Genomic DNA, 22021 nt, shown 5'->3' with positions numbered 1-22021 from the left:
TATAAACACATTATAAATATATTCTGTATTTATATATATATATGTGTGTGTGTGTGTGTGTATATATGTGTGTGTATATATATATATATATATATATATATATATATATATATATATATATATATATATATATATATATATATATATATATACACATATACACACACACACACACATATATATATATATAATACAGAATATATTTATAATGTGTTTATACCTGCCCAAATGAAATACATGTTTAATGTGTGGTTGAACTGTACATTTAAACTACAAATGTGTATGTAATTATATCTTTATTAAACTTCTGAATTTTATAATTTCATTGTATTTTTTTTTTTTTATATAAATTTTTATATATTTCATGTATTTTTATTCGGAAGCCACGACCCCGGCGTTATGATTGGCTCGTTTCATCTTGGCCACGCCCACACACGGAAGTGAAATCGCGTGTGGCGCGCAATAAGGAAGTGGATGGAGCGGTTTAACAACATGAAGACGTTGAGAACGTCGAAGTTTTCTCGACTTGTTCAGAGAGTCGTACCGGAGAAAAAAGAGTCGACTTTGTCTGAGGAGGACCTGCAGGAATGTGGATTAACAGGTGTGGGAGGAAAAAAAGGGAGAAAACTAAAACGGGAAGAATGTTTTGGTTTGATTTGTCGGTTTTTTCGAGTTACATAGCAACAATAATCACACACATCTTAGCATATCGGAGGTTTATTAACGCTGAAGTGTGTATAAAGTTATTATTTTGGATTAAATTATTAAATATAATGTACTTTGAGTTGCATACTAAGGAGTCTTTTGGAACTGGGACAGTGTTTGGTATCAAATCCAGTGAAAGTAACGAAACATTTAAGGTGCAAAATCCGTTTTATTCGTCATATAAATAACCTGGTTAAATATATAAATTAAATTTGATGAGAGAAAGAAGATAAAACGCGTTTGGGTAAAGTAAAGGATGGTTTGTTTATGTTTGAACGAACCTGATCGGTCATTCGAAGGGGGCGTGGCTTCGTTGACCATACAGTGACAGTTCAAAGTTTGGAGACGCCCATTGCTTCAGTGGTTTTACTTTATTTTTTACTATTGTCAAAATTCTACAATAATACTGAAGACATCTTAACTATAAAAGATCACATACAGAATTATGTAAAAAACTGTGTTGAACAACTCAACTTCTCTGAGATGTTGAGTGCTTGTTGGCTGCTATTCTTCACTCTCCAATCCAACTCATTCCAAACCATCCACCATAACCTACAGGTAACCTACCACTAAGTGCAAACCAGATAGGATGGTATGTCGTTGCAAATGTCTGTGGTAGCAATGCTGGTTAAGAGTGCCCTCAATTTTGACTAAATCACCAAAAGTGTCGCCAGCAACGCACCTTCACGCTATCTTCTCCATGAAGCCGTTCGGTTAAAACCCGAAAAATCTCAACTTTGGACTCCTCAGACCAAAAGACAGTTTTCCACTGATCTATATTCTAGTCTTTGTGTGTTTCTTGGCCCAAGCAAGTCTCTTCTGCTTGTTAACTAATGGTTACTTTGCCGCAATTTGACCACACAGTCTCCTCTGAGAAGTGGATGTTCAAATATATCTTCCACTTAAACTCTGAGAAACATTTATGTAAATTGGTTGTTTTTTAGGCTGGAAATTCTAATAAACTTATCCTCTGTAGCAGAGGTAGCTCTTGGGTTTCTTTTCTTGATAGGTCCTCATAAGAGCCTGTTACATCATAGTGTTTAACGGTTTCGGAGGCTGCTCTTGGAGACGTATTTAATGTTTTTGAGATTTTTCAGATCACTGACCATTTCGTAAAGTAAAGATGTTCTGTCTTTTCTCTTTACTTAATTGTTTCTTTCCATAATATAGATTTGAATAATAGTTGTAGCAGCTCTAATTAGGGCTATTGTCACTGTACTCGCCCTTTCTTCTGCACAAGACAACTGATTGAACATCAATAAGGCAAGAAATGTCACAAATGAACTCTTGACAAGAGTCACCTGTGAACTGACTACCTTGTAAATTTTATGAGAGAATGGTATGAGTTTGCCAAGCTGTCATCAAAGATACATTTAGCAAATTTTTATGTTTACTACATAATCCTATGGCTTTTATATTTTGGATGTCTTCATTATTAATTCATTATTATATTTGGGGGAGAAAAAAAAAATAAAAAAAACACTGGAGGAGAAGGTGTTTCCAAACTGTAGATTCTCGTACAACAGACTGGAATGAGAAATCTGAGTTGTTGCGCCTCAATGCTGATTATTTCACATTAACAGCATGTCCTGTCATGGGATTTTGCTAGAGTATATTTAGATTTGAAGATCATAAGATAAAAAATGCTGCCTGTTGTGTTACAGAGAAACGGTTACTGAGACTGGAGACTCCTTCCTTAATTGCTAAATAAAAAAAGCAACTTTGCATTTTTTTAAATTGGTTAGATATCAAGACATTTTTATTCATCTTATTTCTCGATAATTTGATGCTAAAGAAAGATAAGACAAGCTGGTTGGGGTGGATGTGGGCGAGAAATTGTTTTCTAGATAATCCACAATTATAAATGGTTAACATATACAGCGTTGCCAGATTCTACTTTTTGTTCTTATTCCTAGTGTTGTGTTGAACAGGAATTAATCTGAGGAACCACCAGCTGAAAGGAGTACGATGGCTCATAGAGTGTATGAAGACTTTTAAAGGCTGCATCCTGGGGGATGAAATGGGCCTGGGTAAAACCTGTCAGGTCAGTAATTCAGAGGGTTCTGTAAAAAAAAAGTAACTTCCCTTCATGAGCATCAACATGTTTGTGTTATTTCCTGTTTCATTGAGGTCTAAGACCCGTCTTACATAATCTTTGCATCAAAGTCCAAAATCGATGAGAACAGCTGGGAACGGGGTCAGACAGTGCACAGTTTTACTACATTTCAGCTTCCAGCACACCTGAGGCCAGCGAACATCCCTGGCCTTCAGTGGTGCTGGACTCTGACGACTAAATTTTTCCACGTTGTGTTATGTAGCTGGTGTGTCAGATTAGCTGGTGAAGGTCAATGCAAATTGCCCTAAAATAGTTAGTGAAAGCTTAATTACAGTGAGGAAAATAAGTATTTGAACACCCTGCTATTTTGCAAGTTCTCCCACTTAGAAATCATGGAGGAGTCTGAAATTGTCATCGTAGGTGCATGTCCACTGTGAGAGACATAATCTAAAAAAATAAATCCCGAAATCACAATAAATGATTTTTAAACTATTTATTTGTATGATACAGCTGCAAATAAGTATTTGAACACCTGAGAAAGTCAATGTTAATATTGATACAGTAGCCTTTGTTTGCAATTACAGAGGTCAAACGTTTCCTGTAGTTTTTCACCAGGTTTGCACACACTGCAGGAGGGATTTTGGCCCACTCCTCCACACAGATCTTCTCTAGATCAGTCAGGTTTCTGGCCTGTTGCTAAGAAACACGGAGTTTGAGCTCCCTCCAAAGATTCTCTATTAGGTTTAGGTCTGGAGACTGGCTAGACCACGCCAGAACCTTGATATGCTTCTTACAGAGCCACTCCTTGGTTATCCTGGCTGTGTGCTTTGAGTCATTGTCATGTTGGAAGACCCAGCCTCGACCCATCTTCAATGCTCTAACTGAGGGAAGGAGGTTGTTCCCCAAAATCTCGCAATACGTCGCCCCGGTCATCCTCTCCTTAATACAGTGCAGTCGCCCTGTCCCATGTGCAAAAAAACACCCCTAAAGCATGATGCTACCACCCCCATGCTTCACAGTAGGGATGGTGTTCTTGGGAAGGTACTCATCATTCTTCTTCCTCCAAACACGTTTAGTTGAATTCTGACCCAAAAGTTCTATTTTGGTCTCATCTGACCACATGACTTTCTCCCATGACTCCTCCGGATCATCCAAATGGTCATTGGCAAACTTAAGACGTGCCTGGACATATGCTGGTTTAAGCAGGGGAACCTTCCGTGCCATGCATGATTTCAAACCATGACGTCTTAGTGTATTACCAACAGTAACCTAGGAAACGGTGGTCCCAGCTCTTTTCAGGTCATTGACCAGCTCCTCCTGTGTAGTTCTGGGCTGATTTCTCACCTTCCTTAGGATCATTGAGACCCTACGAGGTGAGATATTGCATAGAGCCCCAGTCCGAGGGAGATTGACAGTCATGTTTAGCTTCTTCCATTTTCTAATTATTGCTCTAACAGTGGACCTTTTTTCACCAAGCTGCTTGGCAATTTTCCCGTAGCCCTTTCCAGCCTTGTGGAGGTGTACAATTTTGTCTCTAGTGTCTTTGGACAGCTCTTTGGTCTTGGCCATGTTAGTAGTTGGATTCTTACTGATTGTATGGGGTGGACAGGTGTCTTTATGCAGCTAACGACCTCAAACAGGTGAATCTAATTTAGGATAATAAATGTAGTGGAGGTGGACATTTTAAAGGCGGACTAACAGGTCTTTGAGGGTCAGAATTCTAGCTGATAGACCGGTGTTCAAATACTTATTTGCAGCTGTATCATACAAATAAATAGTTTAAAAATCATATATTGTGATTTCTGGATTTTTTTTTTTCGATTATGTCTCTCACAGTGGACATGCACCTACGATGAAAATTTCAGACCCCTCCATGATTTCTAAGTGGGAGAACTTGCAAAATAGCAGGGTGTTCAAATACTTATTTTCCTCACTGTAAATAACCCCAGACTAGCTGATAAAGCACTTAAATTACCTCAGACTAGCTGATCAAGCCAACGTAAATGACCTCAGACTAGCTGATCAAGCCAACGTAAATGACCTTAGACCTGCTGATAAAGCCAACGTAAATGACCTTAGACCTGCTGATAAAGCCAACGTAAATGACCTCAGACCTGCTGATAAAGCCAACGTAAATGACCTCAGACTAGCTGATAAAGCCAACGTAAATGACCTCAGACTAGCTGATAAAGCCAACGTAAATGACCTCAGACTAGCTGATAAAGCCAACGTAAATGACCTCAGACTAGCTGATAAAGCCAACGTAAATTACCTCAGACTAGCTGACCAAGCCAACGTAAATGACCTCAGACTAGCTGACCAAGCCAATGTAAATTACCTTAGACTAGCTGATAAAGCCAACGTAAATTACCTCAGACTAGCTGACCAAGCCAACGTAAATGACCTCAGACTAGCTGACCAAGCCAATGTAAATTACCTTAGACTAGCTGATAAAGCCAACGTAAATTACCTCAGACTAGCTGATAAAGCCAACGTAAATTACCTCAGACTAGCTGATCAAGACAACGTAAATTACCTCAGACTAGCTGATAAAGCCAACGTAAATTACCTCAGACTAGCTGATAAAGCCAACGTAAATTACCTCAGACTAGCTGATAAAGCCAACGTAAATTACCTCAGACTAGCTGATAAAGCCAACGTAAATTACCTCAGACTAGCTGATGAAGGCCAACGTTAATTACCTCAGACTAGCTGATGAAGGCCAACGTTAATTACCTCAGACTAGCTGATGAAGGCCAACGTTAATTACCTCAGACTAGCTGATAAAGGCAACGTAAATTACCTCAGACTAGCTGATGAAGGCCAACGTTAATTACCTCAGACTAGCTGATAAAGCCAACGTAAATTCCCTTAGACTAGCTGATAAAGCCAACGTAAATGACCTCAGACTAGCTGATAAAGCCAACGTAAATGACCTCAGACTAGCTGATAAAGCCAAAGTAAATTACCTCAGACTAGCTGACCAAGCCAACGTAAATGACCTCAGACTAGCTGACCAAGCCAATGTAAATTACCTTAGACTAGCTGATAAAGCCAACGTAAATTACCTCAGACTAGCTGATAAAGCCAACGTAAATTACCTCAGACTAGCTGATCAAGACAACGTAAATTACCTCAGACTAGCTGATAAGGGCCAACGTAAATTACCTCAGACTAGCTGATAAAGCCAACGTAAATTACCTCAGACTAGCTGATAAAGCCAACGTAAATTACCTCAGACTAGCTGATAAAGCCAACGTAAATTACCTCAGACTAGCTGATAAAGCCAACGTAAATTACCTCAGACTAGCTGATAAAGCCAACGTAAATTACCTCAGACTAGCTGATGAAGGCCAACGTTAATTACCTCAGACTAGCTGATGAAGGCCAACGTTAATTACCTCAGACTAGCTGATAAAGGCAACGTAAATTACCTCAGACTAGCTGATGAAGGCCAACGTTAATTACCTCAGACTAGCTGATAAAGCCAACGTAAATTCCCTTAGACTAGCTGATAAAGCCAACGTAAATTACCCCAGACTAGCTGATCAAGCCAACGTAAATTACCTCAGACTAGCTGATCAAGCCAACGTAAATTACCTCAGACTAGCTGATCAAGCCAACGTAAATTACCTCAGACTAGCTGATCAAGACAACGTAAATTACCTCAGACTAGCTGATAAAGCCACGTAAATTACCTCAGACTAGCTGATAAAGCCACGTAAATTACCTCAGACTAGCTGATAAAGCCAACGTAAATTACCTCAGACTAGCTGATCAAGCCAACGTAAATTACCTCAGACTAGCTGATCAAGCCAACGTAAATTACCTCAGACTAGCTGATCAAGCCAACGTGAATTACCTCAGACTAGCTGATCAAGCCAACGTGAATTACCTCAGACTAGCTGATAAAGCCAACGTAAATTACCTCAGACTAGCTGATAAAGCCAACGTAAATTACCTCAGACTAGCTGATAAAGCCAACGTAAATTACCTCAGACTAGCTGATAAAGCCAACGTAAATTACCTCAGACTAGCTGATAAAGCATGTAAATTACCTCAGACTAGCTGACAAAGCATGTAAATTACCTCAGACTAGCTGATAAAGCCAACGGAAATTACCTCAGACTAGCTCATAAAGACAACGGAAATTACCTCAGACTAGCTGATAAAGGCCAACGGAAATTACCTCAGACTAGCTGATCAAGCCAACGTAAATTACCTCAGACTAGCTGATCAAGACAACGTAAATTACCTCAGACTAGCTGATCAAGACAACGTAAATTACCTCAGACTAGCTGATCAAGACAACGTAAATTACCTCAGACTAGCTGATAAAGGCCAACGTAAATTACCTCAGACTAGCTGATAAAGCCAACGTAAATTACCTCAGACTAGCTGATAAAGCCAACGTAAATTACCTCAGACTAGCTGATAAAGCCAACGTAAATTACCTCAGACTAGCTGATAAAGGCAACGTAAATTACCTCAGACTAGCTGATGAAGGCCAACGTTAATTACCTCAGACTAGCTGATAAAGACAACGTAAATTACCTCAGACTAGCTGATAAAGCCAACGTAAATTACCTCAGACTAGCTGATGAAGGCCAACGTTAATTACCTTAGACTAGCTGATAAAGCCAACGTAAATTCCCTTAGATTAGCTGATAAAGCCAACGTAAATTCCCTTAGATTAGCTGATAAAGCCAACGTAAATTACCCCAGACTAGCTGATCAAGCCAACGTAAATTACCTCAGACTAGCTGATCAAGCCAACGTAAATTACCTTAGACTAGCTGACCAAGCCAACGTAAATTACCTCAGACTAGCTGATCAAGCCAACGTAAATTACCTCAGACTAGCTGATAAAGCCAACGTAAATTCCCTTAGACTAGCTGATAAAGCCAACGTAAATTACCCCAGACTAGCTGATCAAGCCAACGTAAATTACCTCAGACTAGCTGATCAAGCCAACGTAAATTACCTCAGACTAGCTGATAAAGCCAACGTAAATTCCCTTAGACTAGCTGATAAAGCCAACGTAAATTACCCCAGACTAGCTGATCAAGCCAACGTAAATTACCTCAGACTAGCTGATCAAGCCAACGTAAATTACCTTAGACTAGCTGACCAAGCCAACGTAAATTACCTCAGACTAGCTGATCAAGCCAAAGTAAATTACCTCAGACTAGCTGATAAAGCCAACGTAAATTACCCCAGACTAGCTGATAAAGCCAACGTAAATTACCTCAGACTAGCTGATAAAGCCAACGTAAATTACCTCAGACTAGCTGATAAAGCATGTAAATTACCTCAGACTAGCTGACAAAGCATGTAAATTACCTCAGACTAGCTGATAAAGCCAACGGAAATTACCTCAGACTAGCTCATAAAGACAACGGAAATTACCTCAGACTAGCTGATAAAGGCCAACGGAAATTACCTCAGACTAGCTGATAAAGGCCAACGGAAATTACCTCAGACTAGCTGATCAAGCCAACGTAAATTACCTCAGACTAGCTGATCAAGACAACGTAAATTACCTCAGACTAGCTGATCAAGACAACGTAAATTACCTCAGACTAGCTGATCAAGACAACGTAAATTACCTCAGACTAGCTGATCAAGACAACGTAAATTACCTCAGACTAGCTGATAAAGGCCAACGTAAATTACCTCAGACTAGCTGATAAAGCCAACGTAAATTACCTCAGACTAGCTGATAAAGCCAACGTAAATTACCTCAGACTAGCTGATAAAGCCAACGTAAATTACCTCAGACTAGCTGATAAAGGCAACGTAAATTACCTCAGACTAGCTGATGAAGGCCAACGTTAATTACCTCAGACTAGCTGATAAAGACAACGTAAATTACCTCAGACTAGCTGATAAAGCCAACGTAAATTACCTCAGACTAGCTGATGAAGGCCAACGTTAATTACCTTAGACTAGCTGATAAAGCCAACGTAAATTCCCTTAGATTAGCTGATAAAGTCAACGTAAATTCCCTTAGATTAGCTGATAAAGCCAACGTAAATTACCCCAGACTAGCTGATCAAGCCAACGTAAATTACCTCAGACTAGCTGATCAAGCCAACGTAAATTACCTTAGACTAGCTGACCAAGCCAACGTAAATTACCTCAGACTAGCTGATAAAGCCAACGTAAATTCCCTTAGACTAGCTGATGAAGCCAACGTAAATTACCCCAGACTAGCTGATCAAGCCAACGTAAATTACCTCAGACTAGCTGATCAAGCCAACGTAAATTACCTTAGACTAGCTGACCAAGCCAACGTAAATTACCTCAGACTAGCTGATCAAGCCAACGTAAATTACCTCAGACTATCTGATAAAGCCAACGTAAATTACCCCAGACTAGCTGATAAAGCCAACGTAAATTACCCCAGACTAGCTGATCAAGCCAACGTAAATTACCTCAGACTAGCTGACCAAGCCAACGTAAATTACCTCAGACTAGCTGATCAAGCCAACGTAAATTACCTCAGACTAGCTGATCAAGCCAACGTAAATTACCTCAGACGAGCTGATCAAGCCAACGTAAATTACCTCAGACTAGCTGATCAAGCCAACGTGAATTACCTCAGACTAGCTGATAAAGCCAACGTAAATTACCCCAGACTAGCTGATAAAGCCAACGTTATTTACCTCAGACTAGCTGATCAAGACAACGTTATTTACCTCAGACTAGCTGACAAAGCATGTAAATTACCTCAGACTAGCTGATCAAGACAACGTAAATTACCTCAGACTAGCTGATAAAGACAACGTAAATTACCTCAGACTAGCTGATAAAGACAACGTAAATTACCTCAGACTAGCTGATAAAGGCCAACGTAAATTACCTCAGACTAGCTGATAAAGCCAACGTAAATTACCTCAGACTAGCTGATAAAGCCAACGTAAATTACCTCAGACTAGCTGATAAAGCCAACGTAAATTACCTCAGACTAGCTGATAAAGCCAACGTAAATTACCCCAGACTAGCTGATCAAGCCAACGTAAATTACCTCAGACTAGCTGATCAAGACAACGTAAATCACTTCAGACTAGCTGATCAAGACAACGTAAATCACTTCAGACTAGCTGATAAAGCCACGTAAATTACCTCAGACTAGCTGATAAAGCCACGTAAATTACCTCAGACTAGCTGATAAAGCCAACGTAAATTACCTCAGACTAGCTGATCAAGACAACGTAAATTACCTCAGACTAGCTGATAAAGCCACGTAAATTACCTCAGACTAGCTGATAAAGCCACGTAAATTACCTCAGACTAGCTGATAAAGCCAACGTAAATTACCCCAGACTAGCTGATAAAGCCAACGTAAATTACCTCAGACTAGCTGATCAAGACAACGTAAATTACCTCAGACTAGCTGATCAAGACAACGTAAATTACCTCAGACTAGCTGATAAAGCCACGTAAATTACCTCAGACTAGCTGATAAAGCCAACGTAAATTACCTCAGACTAGCTGATAAAGCCAACGTAAATTACCCTAGACTAGCTGATAAAGCCAACGTAAATTACCTCAGACTAGCTGATGAAGACAACGTAAATTACCTCAGACTAGCTGATCAAGACAACGTAAATTACCTCAGACTAGCTGATAAAGCCACGTAAAGTACCTCAGACTAGCTGATAACGCCACGTAAATTACCGCAGACTAGCTGATAAAGCCACGTAAATTACCTCAGACTAGCTGATCAAGCCAACGTAAATTACCTCAGACTAGCTGATCAAGCCAACGTAAATTACCTCAGACTAGCTGATCAAGCCAACGTTAATTACCTCAGACTAGCTGATCAAGCCAACGTGAATTACCTCAGACTAGCTGATAAAGCCAACGTGAATTACCTCAGACTAGCTGATAAAGCATGTAAATTACCTCAGACTAGCTGACAAAGCATGTAAATTACCTCAGACTAGCTGACAAAGCATGTAAATTACCTCAGACTAGCTGATAAAGCCAACGGAAATTACCTCAGACTAGCTGATCAAGCCAACGTAAATTACCTCAGACTAGCTGATCAAGCCAACGTAAATTACCTCAGACTAGCTGATAAAGGCCAATGTAAATTACCTCAGACTAGCTGATAAAGCCAACGTAAATTACCTCAGACTAGCTGATAAAGCCAACGTAAATTACCTCAGACTAGCTGATAAAGCCAACGTAAATTACCTCAGACTAGCTGATAAAGCCAACGTAAATTACCTCAGACTAGCTGATGAAGGCCAACGTTAATTACCTCAGACTAGCTGATAAAGACAACGTAAATTACCTCAGACTAGCTGATAAAGCCAACGTAAATTACCTCAGACTAGCTGATGAAGGCCAACGTTAATTACCTCAGACTAGCTGATAAAGCCAACGTAAATTCCCTTAGATTAGCTGATCAAGCCAACGTAAATTACCCCAGACTAGCTGATCAAGCCAACGTAAATTACCCCAGACTAGCTGATCAAGCCAACGTAAATTACCTCAGACTAGCTGATCAAGCCAACGTAAATTACCTCAGACTAGCTGACCAAGCCAACGTAAATTACCTCAGACTAGCTGACCAAGCCAACGTAAATTACCTCAGACTAGCTGATGAAGGCCAACGTTAATTACCTCAGACTAGCTGATGAAGGCCAACGTTAATTACCTCAGACTAGCTGATAAAGCCAACGTTAATTCCCTTAGACTAGCTGATAAAGCCAACGTTAATTCCCTTAGACTAGCTGATAAAGCCAACGTAAATTACCCCAGACTAGCTGATCAAGCCAACGTAAATTACCCCAGACTAGCTGATCAAGCCAACGTAAATTACCTCAGACTAGCTGATCAAGACAACGTAAATTATCTCAGACTAGCTGATCAAGACAACGTAAATTACCTCAGACTAGCTCATAAAGACAACGTAAATTACCTCAGACTAGCTGATAAAGACAACGTAAATTACCTCAGACTAGCTGATAAAGGCCAACGTAAATTACCTCAGACTAGCTGATAAAGCCAACGTAAATTACCTCAGACTAGCTGATCAAGCCAACGTAAATTACCTCAGACTAGCTGACCAAGCCAACGTAAATTACCTCAGACTAGCTGATCAAGCCAACGTAAATTACCTCAGACTAGCTGATGAAGGCCAACGTTAATTACCTCAGACTAGCTGATGAAGGCCAACGTTAATTACCTCAGACTAGCTGATAAAGCCAACGTTAATTCCCTTAGACTAGCTGATAAAGCCAACGTAAATTACCCCAGACTAGCTGATCAAGCCAACGTAAATTACCCCAGACTAGCTGATCAAGCCAACGTAAATTACCTCAGACTAGCTGATCAAGACAACGTAAATTATCTCAGACTAGCTGATCAAGACAACGTAAATTACCTCAGACTAGCTCATAAAGACAACGTAAATTACCTCAGACTAGCTGATAAAGACAACGTAAATTACCTCAGACTAGCTGATAAAGGCCAACGTAAATTACCTCAGACTAGCTGATAAAGCCAACGTAAATTACCTCAGACTAGCTGATAAAGCCAACGTAAATTACCTCAGACTAGCTGATAAAGCCAACGTAAATTACCTCAGACTAGCTGATAAAGCCAACGTAAATTACCTCAGACTAGCTGATCAAGACAACGTAAATTACTTCAGACTAGCTGATAAAGCCACGTAAATTACCTCAGACTAGCTGATAAAGCCAACGTAAATTACCTCAGACTAGCTGATAAAGCCAACGTAAATTACCTCAGACTAGCTGATAAAGCATGTAAATTACCTCAGACTAGCTGACAAAGCATGTAAATTACCTCAGACTAGCTGATCAAGCCAACGTAAATTACCTCAGACTAGCTGATAAAGCCACGTAAATTACCTCAGACTAGCTGATAAAGCCAACGTAAATTACCTCAGACTAGCTGATAAAGCCAACGTAAATTACCCCAGACTAGCTGATAAAGCCAACGTAAATTACCTCAGACTAGCTGATCAAGACAACGTAAATTACCTCAGACTATCTGATAAAGCCACGTAAATTACCTCAGACTAGCTGATAAAGCCACGTAAATTACCTCAGACTAGCTGATAAAGCCAACGTAAATTACCTCAGACTAGCTGATCAAGCCAACGTAAATTACCTCAGACTAGCTGATCAAGCCAACGTGAATTACCTCAGACTAGCTGATAAAGCCAACGTAAATTACCTCAGACTAGCTGATAAAGCATGTAAATTACCTCAGACTAGCTGACAAAGCATGTAAATTACCTCAGACTAGCTGACAAAGCATGTAAATTACCTCAGACTAGCTGACAAAGCATGTAAATTACCTCAGACTAGCTGATAAAGCCAACGTAGCCTTCTCGAGCACACACAAAACATCTACCGGAACATCTTCCCAGAAGAGTGGGGGTTCTTCTAAGAGCAAATGGAGACTAGATGTGAAATGCGATGTTTAAAAAGCACACCCCAATCTTATGCTCAGGTGTCCACACACGTCTGTCCATAAAGTGTACATCGGTCATGTTCTTCTCTTCCACAGGCCATCAGCTTGCTTCTGTATGCTCGAGGACATCTCAAAATTGAAGGGCCCTTTCTGGTTCTCTGTCCTCTTACAGTTCTGGAAAACTGGCAAGACGAGTTGACGAAGTAATGCACCAGTTGCTGCAAAATCTTTACCAAGCTTTGATTTTTGGTAAATGATCCAAAAAATAAAGATATTCAAGATTTTTGTTCTTTCCTTTATCCACTTTCCATTCAGAATCAGTCCCAGTCTGTCAGTGATCTGTTACCATGGCGAGAAACAAGAGAGAGAAAACCTGCAGAAAGAAATGAATGAGAAAAAATTCGACGTCCTGCTGACTCACTACACGGTCAGGACACAAGTAAACCCAATGTTTTTTTGTTTTTTTTCATACAATCAACATCTCATAACGTAATTATCATTCTGTCTTCTTCTTCCCTAGCTATGTCGGATTGATGCATCAGTTTTAAGAAGGTAATTCTTTTCAATATTTTTCAATATAAATAAATAAATATAAAACTTATGCGATTCAATAAGGTCACTAGCACCAGAACTATCAGGTTCAGGACCAGTTTCTTCCCAAGAACCGTCACTGTTCATCTCTAAAATATTAGGATACTGGTGTCTCCCTGTCTATCAGTCACCAAATTCCTTGGGTCACTTCTATGTACTCTGATCTTTAGTTCTTTCTATAGTTTATATATATATATATATATATATATATATATATATATATATATATATATATATATATATATATATATATATATATATATATATATATATAATATATAATCAGTTCTTTGCTGAATATCTATACTATGCAATGACAATATACTTGTATCTCTTTATCTGCTTTACTTCCTGCAGGTGGACATGGGAGATTTTGGTTGTGGATGAGGCTCAAGAGATAAAGAACTTAAAGTCAAAGCTTCACCAGATCCTCACCGAGGTGAGCAGGAAGCAGCACAGGAGTGTGGTGACTGCGTTTCATGAATTTTCTATTTACTTCTTTAAATATTTTAGAGAATTCTCTTTTCGAGAAAACATCACAATTGTATCCTTTGCTCATGTAAATAACTTCAGACTTTACAGCAAATGTTATCTTAAATTAACTTAGACTAGATATGGACAGCTAATGTAAATTACCTCAGACTTTATAGCAAATGTTTGCATAAATTACCTCAGACCAGATAAAGAAAGCTAATGTAAATGACCTCAGACTACTCAGGGAAACAAAGTAGTGAGTGTAAACCAACATTACCTTAAACTGGCTAGCTTTGTAAAGTATGCTGGCTTAAGTATAATTAGAAGTACATAGTTAATAGTAAATTGTGTAAATGACATCATACTAGCGATAAAATGAAAACCAACATTATTTCAGACTAGGTAGTGAAATCTAAATTAAAAGACATTTATGGAAAGCTATTGTAAATTCTCTCAGACCGAAGAGCAAATGTTAGCATGATTTACCTAAGACTAGCTAGGGAAAGCTGTATCTTGTACCAATCTGATGTTCTTCAATAACATTCTTTCTAATATGAAGTGCTACAAAAATATAGTAAATTACATAGAAAATAAAATGTCATGGGGGGGGGGGGGTACATTTAACAAGGATTAGCTTCATGTCTTTCATTATTCTGAGGCCATATTAGGTATTGAACTCTATTGTACAATGAATAAAATGTTCTTATTGTACTACACGTTTTGCTGAAGTAGGACTAAATAAAACTGCATTAGATAAGCAGATTAGACTCATGTTTTCTATTCATTTATTTATTTATTTATTTTTTAAATTACGGAATCATATATTAGAGGAACCATGGCAACTTTTGTTGTAATAATCCCCGTTTTGTTTTCAGTTCAATGTGAACTTCAAGCTTTTGCTAACCGGAACTCTGATCCAGAACAATGTGCGAGAGGTTTACTCATTGCTCACCTTCATCCAGCCACTTGCTTTCCCACCAGGTGCAATAGAGGACTTTGTGAATACGTATCAAGGTGTCAAGACCGGTAGCTCACAAGGTATTACACCTTCATCTAAGCATCTCCGTTTACCAAAAGAAACATCTGGTGGTTTTATATATACTGTATACACACACACATACACTATATGCACAGATGTTTGGCCCACAAGGGTGTTAGTAAAGTCAGATACCGATGCAGGTGATGTGAGGAGGCCTGTGGTGAAAGTCAGCCTGAAAAATTCCATCTCAAAGGTGTTTAGGAGGGTCGAAGCTCTATAGCATGAGATCTTCTACTCCAACTTTATTGTAAAGCAGATCTTCATGGAGCTGGCTTTGTGCACAGGGGTAGTGCATATTTGTACATTACTTTAAGTGTTTACATTTGGGGAGACTTTTACTTCACTACATTTAAGTCAAATATCTTTTTCTTGCTTCCTTTTTTTTTTTTTTTTTTTTACTCACTACATTTAGTGAAATCAGTCGTTCCTTCTTATTAATGAAGATAAAAACATAACCGGTGAAACACGCAACGAGTCACCAATCAGGGTCGAGCGCACACTCTGTTTTACACGTGTTCTGATTGGCGCTTGGTGTATCTACTGATCACCAACATGCAGTTCAGCATCAGTTCAACATCAAGCAGAACATTTAGAGAGGAATAAATGATGAAGAAACTCCAGACTCGAACTCGCCACAACAAACATGGGATTACTTACACCATTTATTTTGAAGTAGTTTTTGTGTTCATGATAATTGTAGTAGTAACCAATCAGTGTTTGAGTCATTAATATCATTCTATTAATAGATCAGTGTGCTGAGAGTCACATTCGAGTCTTTTCACATAAACTGAGGTGATTAAGAGTCTTGTGATAAAAATGATAATAGGAACATTAGAGTTATAATAAATCATAGCATTCAAGTACATTTGAAGGCAAAAACGTTTGTACTTTTACTCAAGTGAAAGTTTAAAGGGGCATTTTTACATTTACTGGAGTCATATTTTACCTACTGTATCTCTACTTTTACTCAACCACATGGTTTGTGTTCTTTGTCCACCACTGGTAGCTCGGGATCTCCACGAGGTTATCCGGCCCTTCTTGCTGCGCAGGATGAAGGCCGCGGTGGAGACAAACCTGCCGAAGAAAGAACAGATATTGATTCATCACGGGATGAGTGCTCTCCAAAAGATTTACTACAAAGCCATTCTGATGAAGGATCTAAGTGAGACACACACACACACACACACACACACACACACAGAGAAAAGTCGCACAAAGTAGTTCTGCAACTAGCACTACTCCGGATAAACTATTAAATTAAAAAGCTATTACATTGATATGGGGGAAATTTATTTGCATTACGAAATGTCCCAAATGACCATATATGGTCAACTACTTTTTGAAGATTCACTGAATTTTTCTGCCTACTGTAGGAGCTTATACACTTAGCTGCCACTTCTGGCACAAAACGAGATCGTCAAAATTCTAAACGAATGCCAATATCCGCAATTTATCCGCATTTGGGGAATCCTTGTGCATTCGATTCCCAAGCTTTGAAGTTGAAATCTAGAAAATGATTAAAAAGAAAAAAAAAATTTTAAATGCTAAAAATCACACACAGAGATTTAGTAAATGGTTATTAGAAAAAGAGCGAGTGAGAATGATGAGGTGAGTCCATACTAATACCGAAGCTGTTGGAGTTGACGCTTGGTGGCGTTTTTTTTTTCCTCCTATTACTCGTTCAAAAATTTTCTTTTCCAGTTTGTCAAATTGTGCCATTTATTCAAATCACTGTATTTGCCATATAAGTTCCACCACACGCAAAACTCCTCGACGGAGCTCAGCAAGGCCATTAGGAAGTGTCCACAACAGCTGTATGGAGCTGTAACTGGATGTTACAATGATTACAGGTGTTTCTAAGGAGCACATTTCTTTAGAACACCGGTTCAACGCCCTGGACTCGCTCCTGAACCTCCAGCCATTCTTCATGGGATAATCATCATAAAAATGACCAACTACTTTTCTTTCGGAACATTATTGATCATCTGAAGGCTCTCATACTGTGATTGAACCAAAATGCATTGGTGCACACTTTTAAACGACATGAACTGGCATCATACAGTATTTCCATCATCATTTTCTGTCCGTTGTCTATTTTTAGGTGTGATCGAGGGCGATAAAGGCGGCCAAAATCGCCTCCTGAACATTCTGATGCAGCTGAGGAAGTGCGTGAACCACCCATACCTGTTCAACGGTAAAGACAAAAGTCGATTTTTCTAAATGCGTTTTTTGTTCTTTACTTCAAGTCCAGAAGCCTGCTGGAGTTAACAGTTTACAGTCAGTTTGAGAATTGAACATTATCATTTAATATTTAGTTCAGAAGTACAATTTGAAGCGTTCTTCAACAGGACAGACATTCATTTTGAAGCCGCCTGTAAAGACAGATTAGTAAAATTGTCATGCAAGAGTTTGTTTTTCTTTCATGTCCCTGCTTAAATTGTCTGGGCTTCATAGCTTTAGCCCCGCCTCATACATGAATGGAGAATTTATTATTATTTAAAAAAAAAAATTTTATTATTAAAGCTCCGGCCACTTCCCTTAAACGAATAATTACAAAGATTTTATTGCAATTGTAATTCATCTTTTGGGCAACAGAGGGCACTAACAAACAAGAGCATGCTGGTTTATTATCTAATATTCTCTCTCTCTCTCTCTCTCTCTCTCTCTCTCTCTCTCTCTCTGAATGAAAAAGTTTGGAATGAAAAGTAAAATTGCCATTTTACAACAATTTATTATGGTGTTTTACTTTATCACATGTTTATTTATTTGCTTTTTTTGTCTGTCCGTCTGTCGACATTATATGGACTTTTCCAGCCATATGTAGTTCTTTGGATGCAGTAGCATGAAATTTTCCCTTCACTTGAACTCGCTCCTGTGCACAAAGCCATGGATTGGAGTGGAAGATCTCCTGCTATAGAGCTCCCATCCTATTGGTTTAATGTGAATGCTGACTGCACCCTAGGCCTCCTCACCTTTGCTCATACATTAATACCTGACTTTACTAACACCCTTGTGACTGAATGAATCTCCACACACATCTCCACAAAATCTAAGTGGAACATCTTCCCAGATAAAGGTTCTAATAAGTTCTAATAAGAGCAAATGTGCAATGGGATGTTAAAAAATAATATATATTTATAGTCAGATGTCCACCAGGTTTTTGTCCACATCATGTAATCTTTCTATTTCAGTAGGTGTTTAAAAACTATATGAAAATGCTCTGACCTACACAACTTCTCTGTATAAGGTGTGGAGCCCGAGCCGTATGAGATAGGGGAACACTTGGTGGAGGCGAGTGGGAAGCTGTCTCTGCTCGACAAAATGCTTGCCTTCTTATCTGATAAGTAAGAACTTCTCAGCTCATTTTCACAACCTTACTCCCAGGCTTTGACAAGTACAGGATTTAAACACCAATGCATTCATTACTGCAATTTCGCAGTAATCCTCACCCATGCTTAAAGTATGCCGAAAAAGGCTAGAAAGCAAGAAAGATCATACGCAAATACGTGCCATTCGCAAAGAAACAGAGGAACAAATCATCGCAAATTCACCACTGCCTTTTTTTCTTGACGTATAGATTGAATGCTGAAGTAGGTTTTTAGTCCTCGCTTGTTGGCGCCTCATCAATCTCTATTGTAGCCTGTGGACTTTTTCACTCACTCGAATACATTTTCTGTGTTTTTGGGTCCATTTAGCAGCTTTGATTTTATTCATCACTATACAAAAAAAAGTTGCGCGTACGAGCACTGTTCACGTTCGGCGCTACTACAGGGTCTCTGCAGGATCTTGAATTTCAAAATCAACATTTTTAGGCCTGGAAAAATCAATTTGTTGTTTTAGGTCTTAATTAATTAACATAATGAAATAAATTTTCCAATGTCCACGGAACCCTTCCTCTGTAACGCTCATCGAAATGCTCCCGCAACACTTTTTTTATTTTGTCTTTTGTTTGTTTACCGTGTTGTTTTTTCTTTCACTATTCCAAATACAATTCAACGTATTATAATCAGTGCTGTAGCTATCGATTAATTTAGTAATTGAGTACCGTAATTACCGGACTATTAAACACACCAAAATATAAGCCGCACACTGAATTTGACAAAGAGTTTTATTTTGAACATAAATAAGCCACACCTGTCTATAAGCCGCAGGTGTCTACACTGAAACTAATGAACTTTACACAGGCTTTAATGAAAGACAGTGTCTGTTACACGACTTGTATCTAAACAGTAGCCTTACAAGAAAGTCTTTCCGGGAAAAACCCAGGAAAAATCCATAAATTAGCCGCATCGTTGTTTAAGCCGCGGGATTCAAAGCGTTGGAAAAAAGTAGATTATAGTCCGGAAAATACCGTATTCTAACAATTATTCCAACATTTCATTGAATAATCCGATTTTTTCTTTTTTTATTAAAGCACAATAAATATTCATTAGTCAATTCGAAAGTCATTCGTTTCCTTTTTAGGAAAATCTACATTTAATTGCTGAAATTTCATACAAGAATATTTGTAAAAACTAAACCCTTTTAGTGCATTGAATTTCCGTATTTCATCAACGTGCAAATACAAATATATAAATAAAAAAAATCATAAAACAAATATCTAAATACATTTCTGATTACTCTTAAAAAATAAATTAAATAAATAAATAAAATAATAGAATAAAGGAAACACAATGTACAGGGTTTTCTTCATGGTTTCATTTGAAATTATCCCAAAGTTTGGCTTAAATCCTACGGAAGCGCGTTTCCGGAGCAAAAAAAAAAAAGTTTGGCTAGTTCCGACTTTTTTCTCTCGCAATTCCGACTTTGTTCTCTCGCAGTTCCGACTTCGTTCCTCACATTTCTCGTGAACGCTCCGACATTTCCGGTGCATCCCCCAGTGATCATGTTGTGGGCCTGAAGTGTGAAGCTGTTGGTGTATGAACGAGGTCTCCTCTGCGTCTTCTGTCTTGTTCCGTCTCCTCCAGAGCTGATAGACGGATTTCTCTCCAGGGATCGTAGACTTTAGTTTAATAACATGCGATTCTCCTGATTGTAGCAGATTTAATTTGTGTGTAAAACTTCCTGGCACTACAGAGGGGCTGAAAAGTCTGAACTGCTAGAAATAACTTCGGAATTGTAAGAAATAAAGTTGGAATTAGGCCCGGAAACGGGCTTCCATATGAATCTTCTCCTCGCTTCTCACTGTTTTCTACTCATTCCTCCATTTTTTCATTCTGCATCCTCTTCTGTGTTTACATGTCCAGAGCGCTCCAGAGTTTAGCGGGTGGTGCGTCAGTAATAATCGTCCGTAGGGAAACACGAAATGGACTAAACAAATCATCAAATCAAATAATTTTCCTTGAGGATTTTTTGTATTCGGATTCCTCAAGGAATCTTTTCAGCCTTTATAACGGCTGCAAATGAGACCAACACGCAACAGCCAATCAGCTTTCTGTTTTGGATGTGAATCTCTCTCGGATTGTACCACACACGTAAAAACGGGTTTTTATCTTTTAGCTGCGGGAAGTGCAAGTTTAGCGATGCTTGGCTTGAATTTAAAAGAGTTTTAGAGAGTTTTAGAGCTGGGTTTATAAGACTAGCAAGGTACAGTATCAAAGGTTCTGTCTGGATTTAGAGGAAACAAGGATCCAAAACTGTTAAGTGACATATCTGGCAACCGTATATCAGGGTTTGTGTGATCTGTATACAGGAGGTGAGGACCAACAATACTAATGTCAATACATTTATATATGTTTGACTTCAGCGGTCATCGAGTTCTGCTGTTTTCCCAAATGACCAGGATGTTGGACATCGTGCAGGACTACCTGGAGTACAGAGGTAACACACACACACACTTTCAGTCATAGCACATTATAACTTGCAAATTCACTACCACAGATCCTGCAGGCTTCATCAACTGCTCTATAGAGTTCCAGAAAAGCCGAAAAAAATATTTTTTTCTCATATTTATTTTTTTTTCCCCATTTATTTTTTCTTTGTTTCTTTCTTGCTTAATAGAGTTCCAGAAAAGTCATCGAAAAGTGGAAACTGATCGTAGTAGTAGTAGTAGTGTATAAACTATACAGAATATCTGTATGTGGCACGTGTACGTGTGCCGGTTCACGAGTGGAGGGCGGAGCATAAGCTGCTATGTTGCCTGCTGCGTGAAAATACTTTAACAGATTTGTCATATCGCTATCGTTAGACCTTTTCCCCTTTTAATTATCGAGACACACCCACTATTAATTCATATTCAAAAAGCTGGATTTCAGCAATTCTTAATCATTTCTAGTTATCATTTCTGCCACTGCTAATTAATATTTATGAGTTTGCTACTCACCCTGGGAATGTTAGAAGCATATTGCATTTTTGATTTAATTACATTTTTTTGAATGAGTTTTTTTATATATTAATTTTTTCTTTCAAATTGCTTCATCTTCAAAAGAGTAACAGATTGAAGTTATAGGTCCTGCACCTATATGTTTCTGCGGACCTTCCACAACCTCAAATTCCACAGCGTTCTACATAAAAGCTGTCATAATGTGCAGATAGCTGTGGTACCTGAAGCCGTGAGAAAGTTCATTGGGACTGAGAATCTCGAGATCTCGGCACGTTATCACTGAAACGAGGAGGAGAGAGATGGAGTGTGTGTGTGTGTGTGTGTGTGTGTGTGTGTGTGTGTGTGTGTGTGTGTGTGTGTGTGTGTGTGTGTGTGT

At 38.8% G+C, this 22021-nt stretch overlaps 1 protein-coding gene across 1 annotated transcript in view; it reads left to right on the top strand.

The window, feature by feature from the left end:
- Nucleotides 1–407: 407 nt before the first annotated feature.
- chd1l (chromodomain helicase DNA binding protein 1-like) overlaps nt 408–22021 on the top strand; it is a 33375-nt gene continuing 11761 nt past the window's right edge. The window contains exons 1-11 of the mRNA XM_083562693.1: nt 408–601; nt 2637–2749; nt 13316–13422; nt 13535–13646; nt 13740–13771; nt 14168–14249; nt 15160–15322; nt 16330–16485; nt 17425–17517; nt 18571–18667; nt 21070–21143. Of these exons, the coding sequence (XP_083418819.1) occupies nt 475–601; nt 2637–2749; nt 13316–13422; nt 13535–13646; nt 13740–13771; nt 14168–14249; nt 15160–15322; nt 16330–16485; nt 17425–17517; nt 18571–18667; nt 21070–21143 (1156 nt within the window). The 5' untranslated portion in view covers nt 408–474. The remainder of the gene's footprint in view (nt 602–2636; nt 2750–13315; nt 13423–13534; nt 13647–13739; nt 13772–14167; nt 14250–15159; nt 15323–16329; nt 16486–17424; nt 17518–18570; nt 18668–21069; nt 21144–22021) is intronic.

This window comes from Silurus aristotelis (genome assembly GCF_946808225.1).
Source record: "Silurus aristotelis genome assembly, chromosome: 2".
Lineage (NCBI taxonomy): Eukaryota > Metazoa > Chordata > Actinopteri > Siluriformes > Siluridae > Silurus > Silurus aristotelis.
Note: the sequence above shows the minus strand (reverse complement) of the source record. Positions and strands in the feature narration are given on the sequence as shown.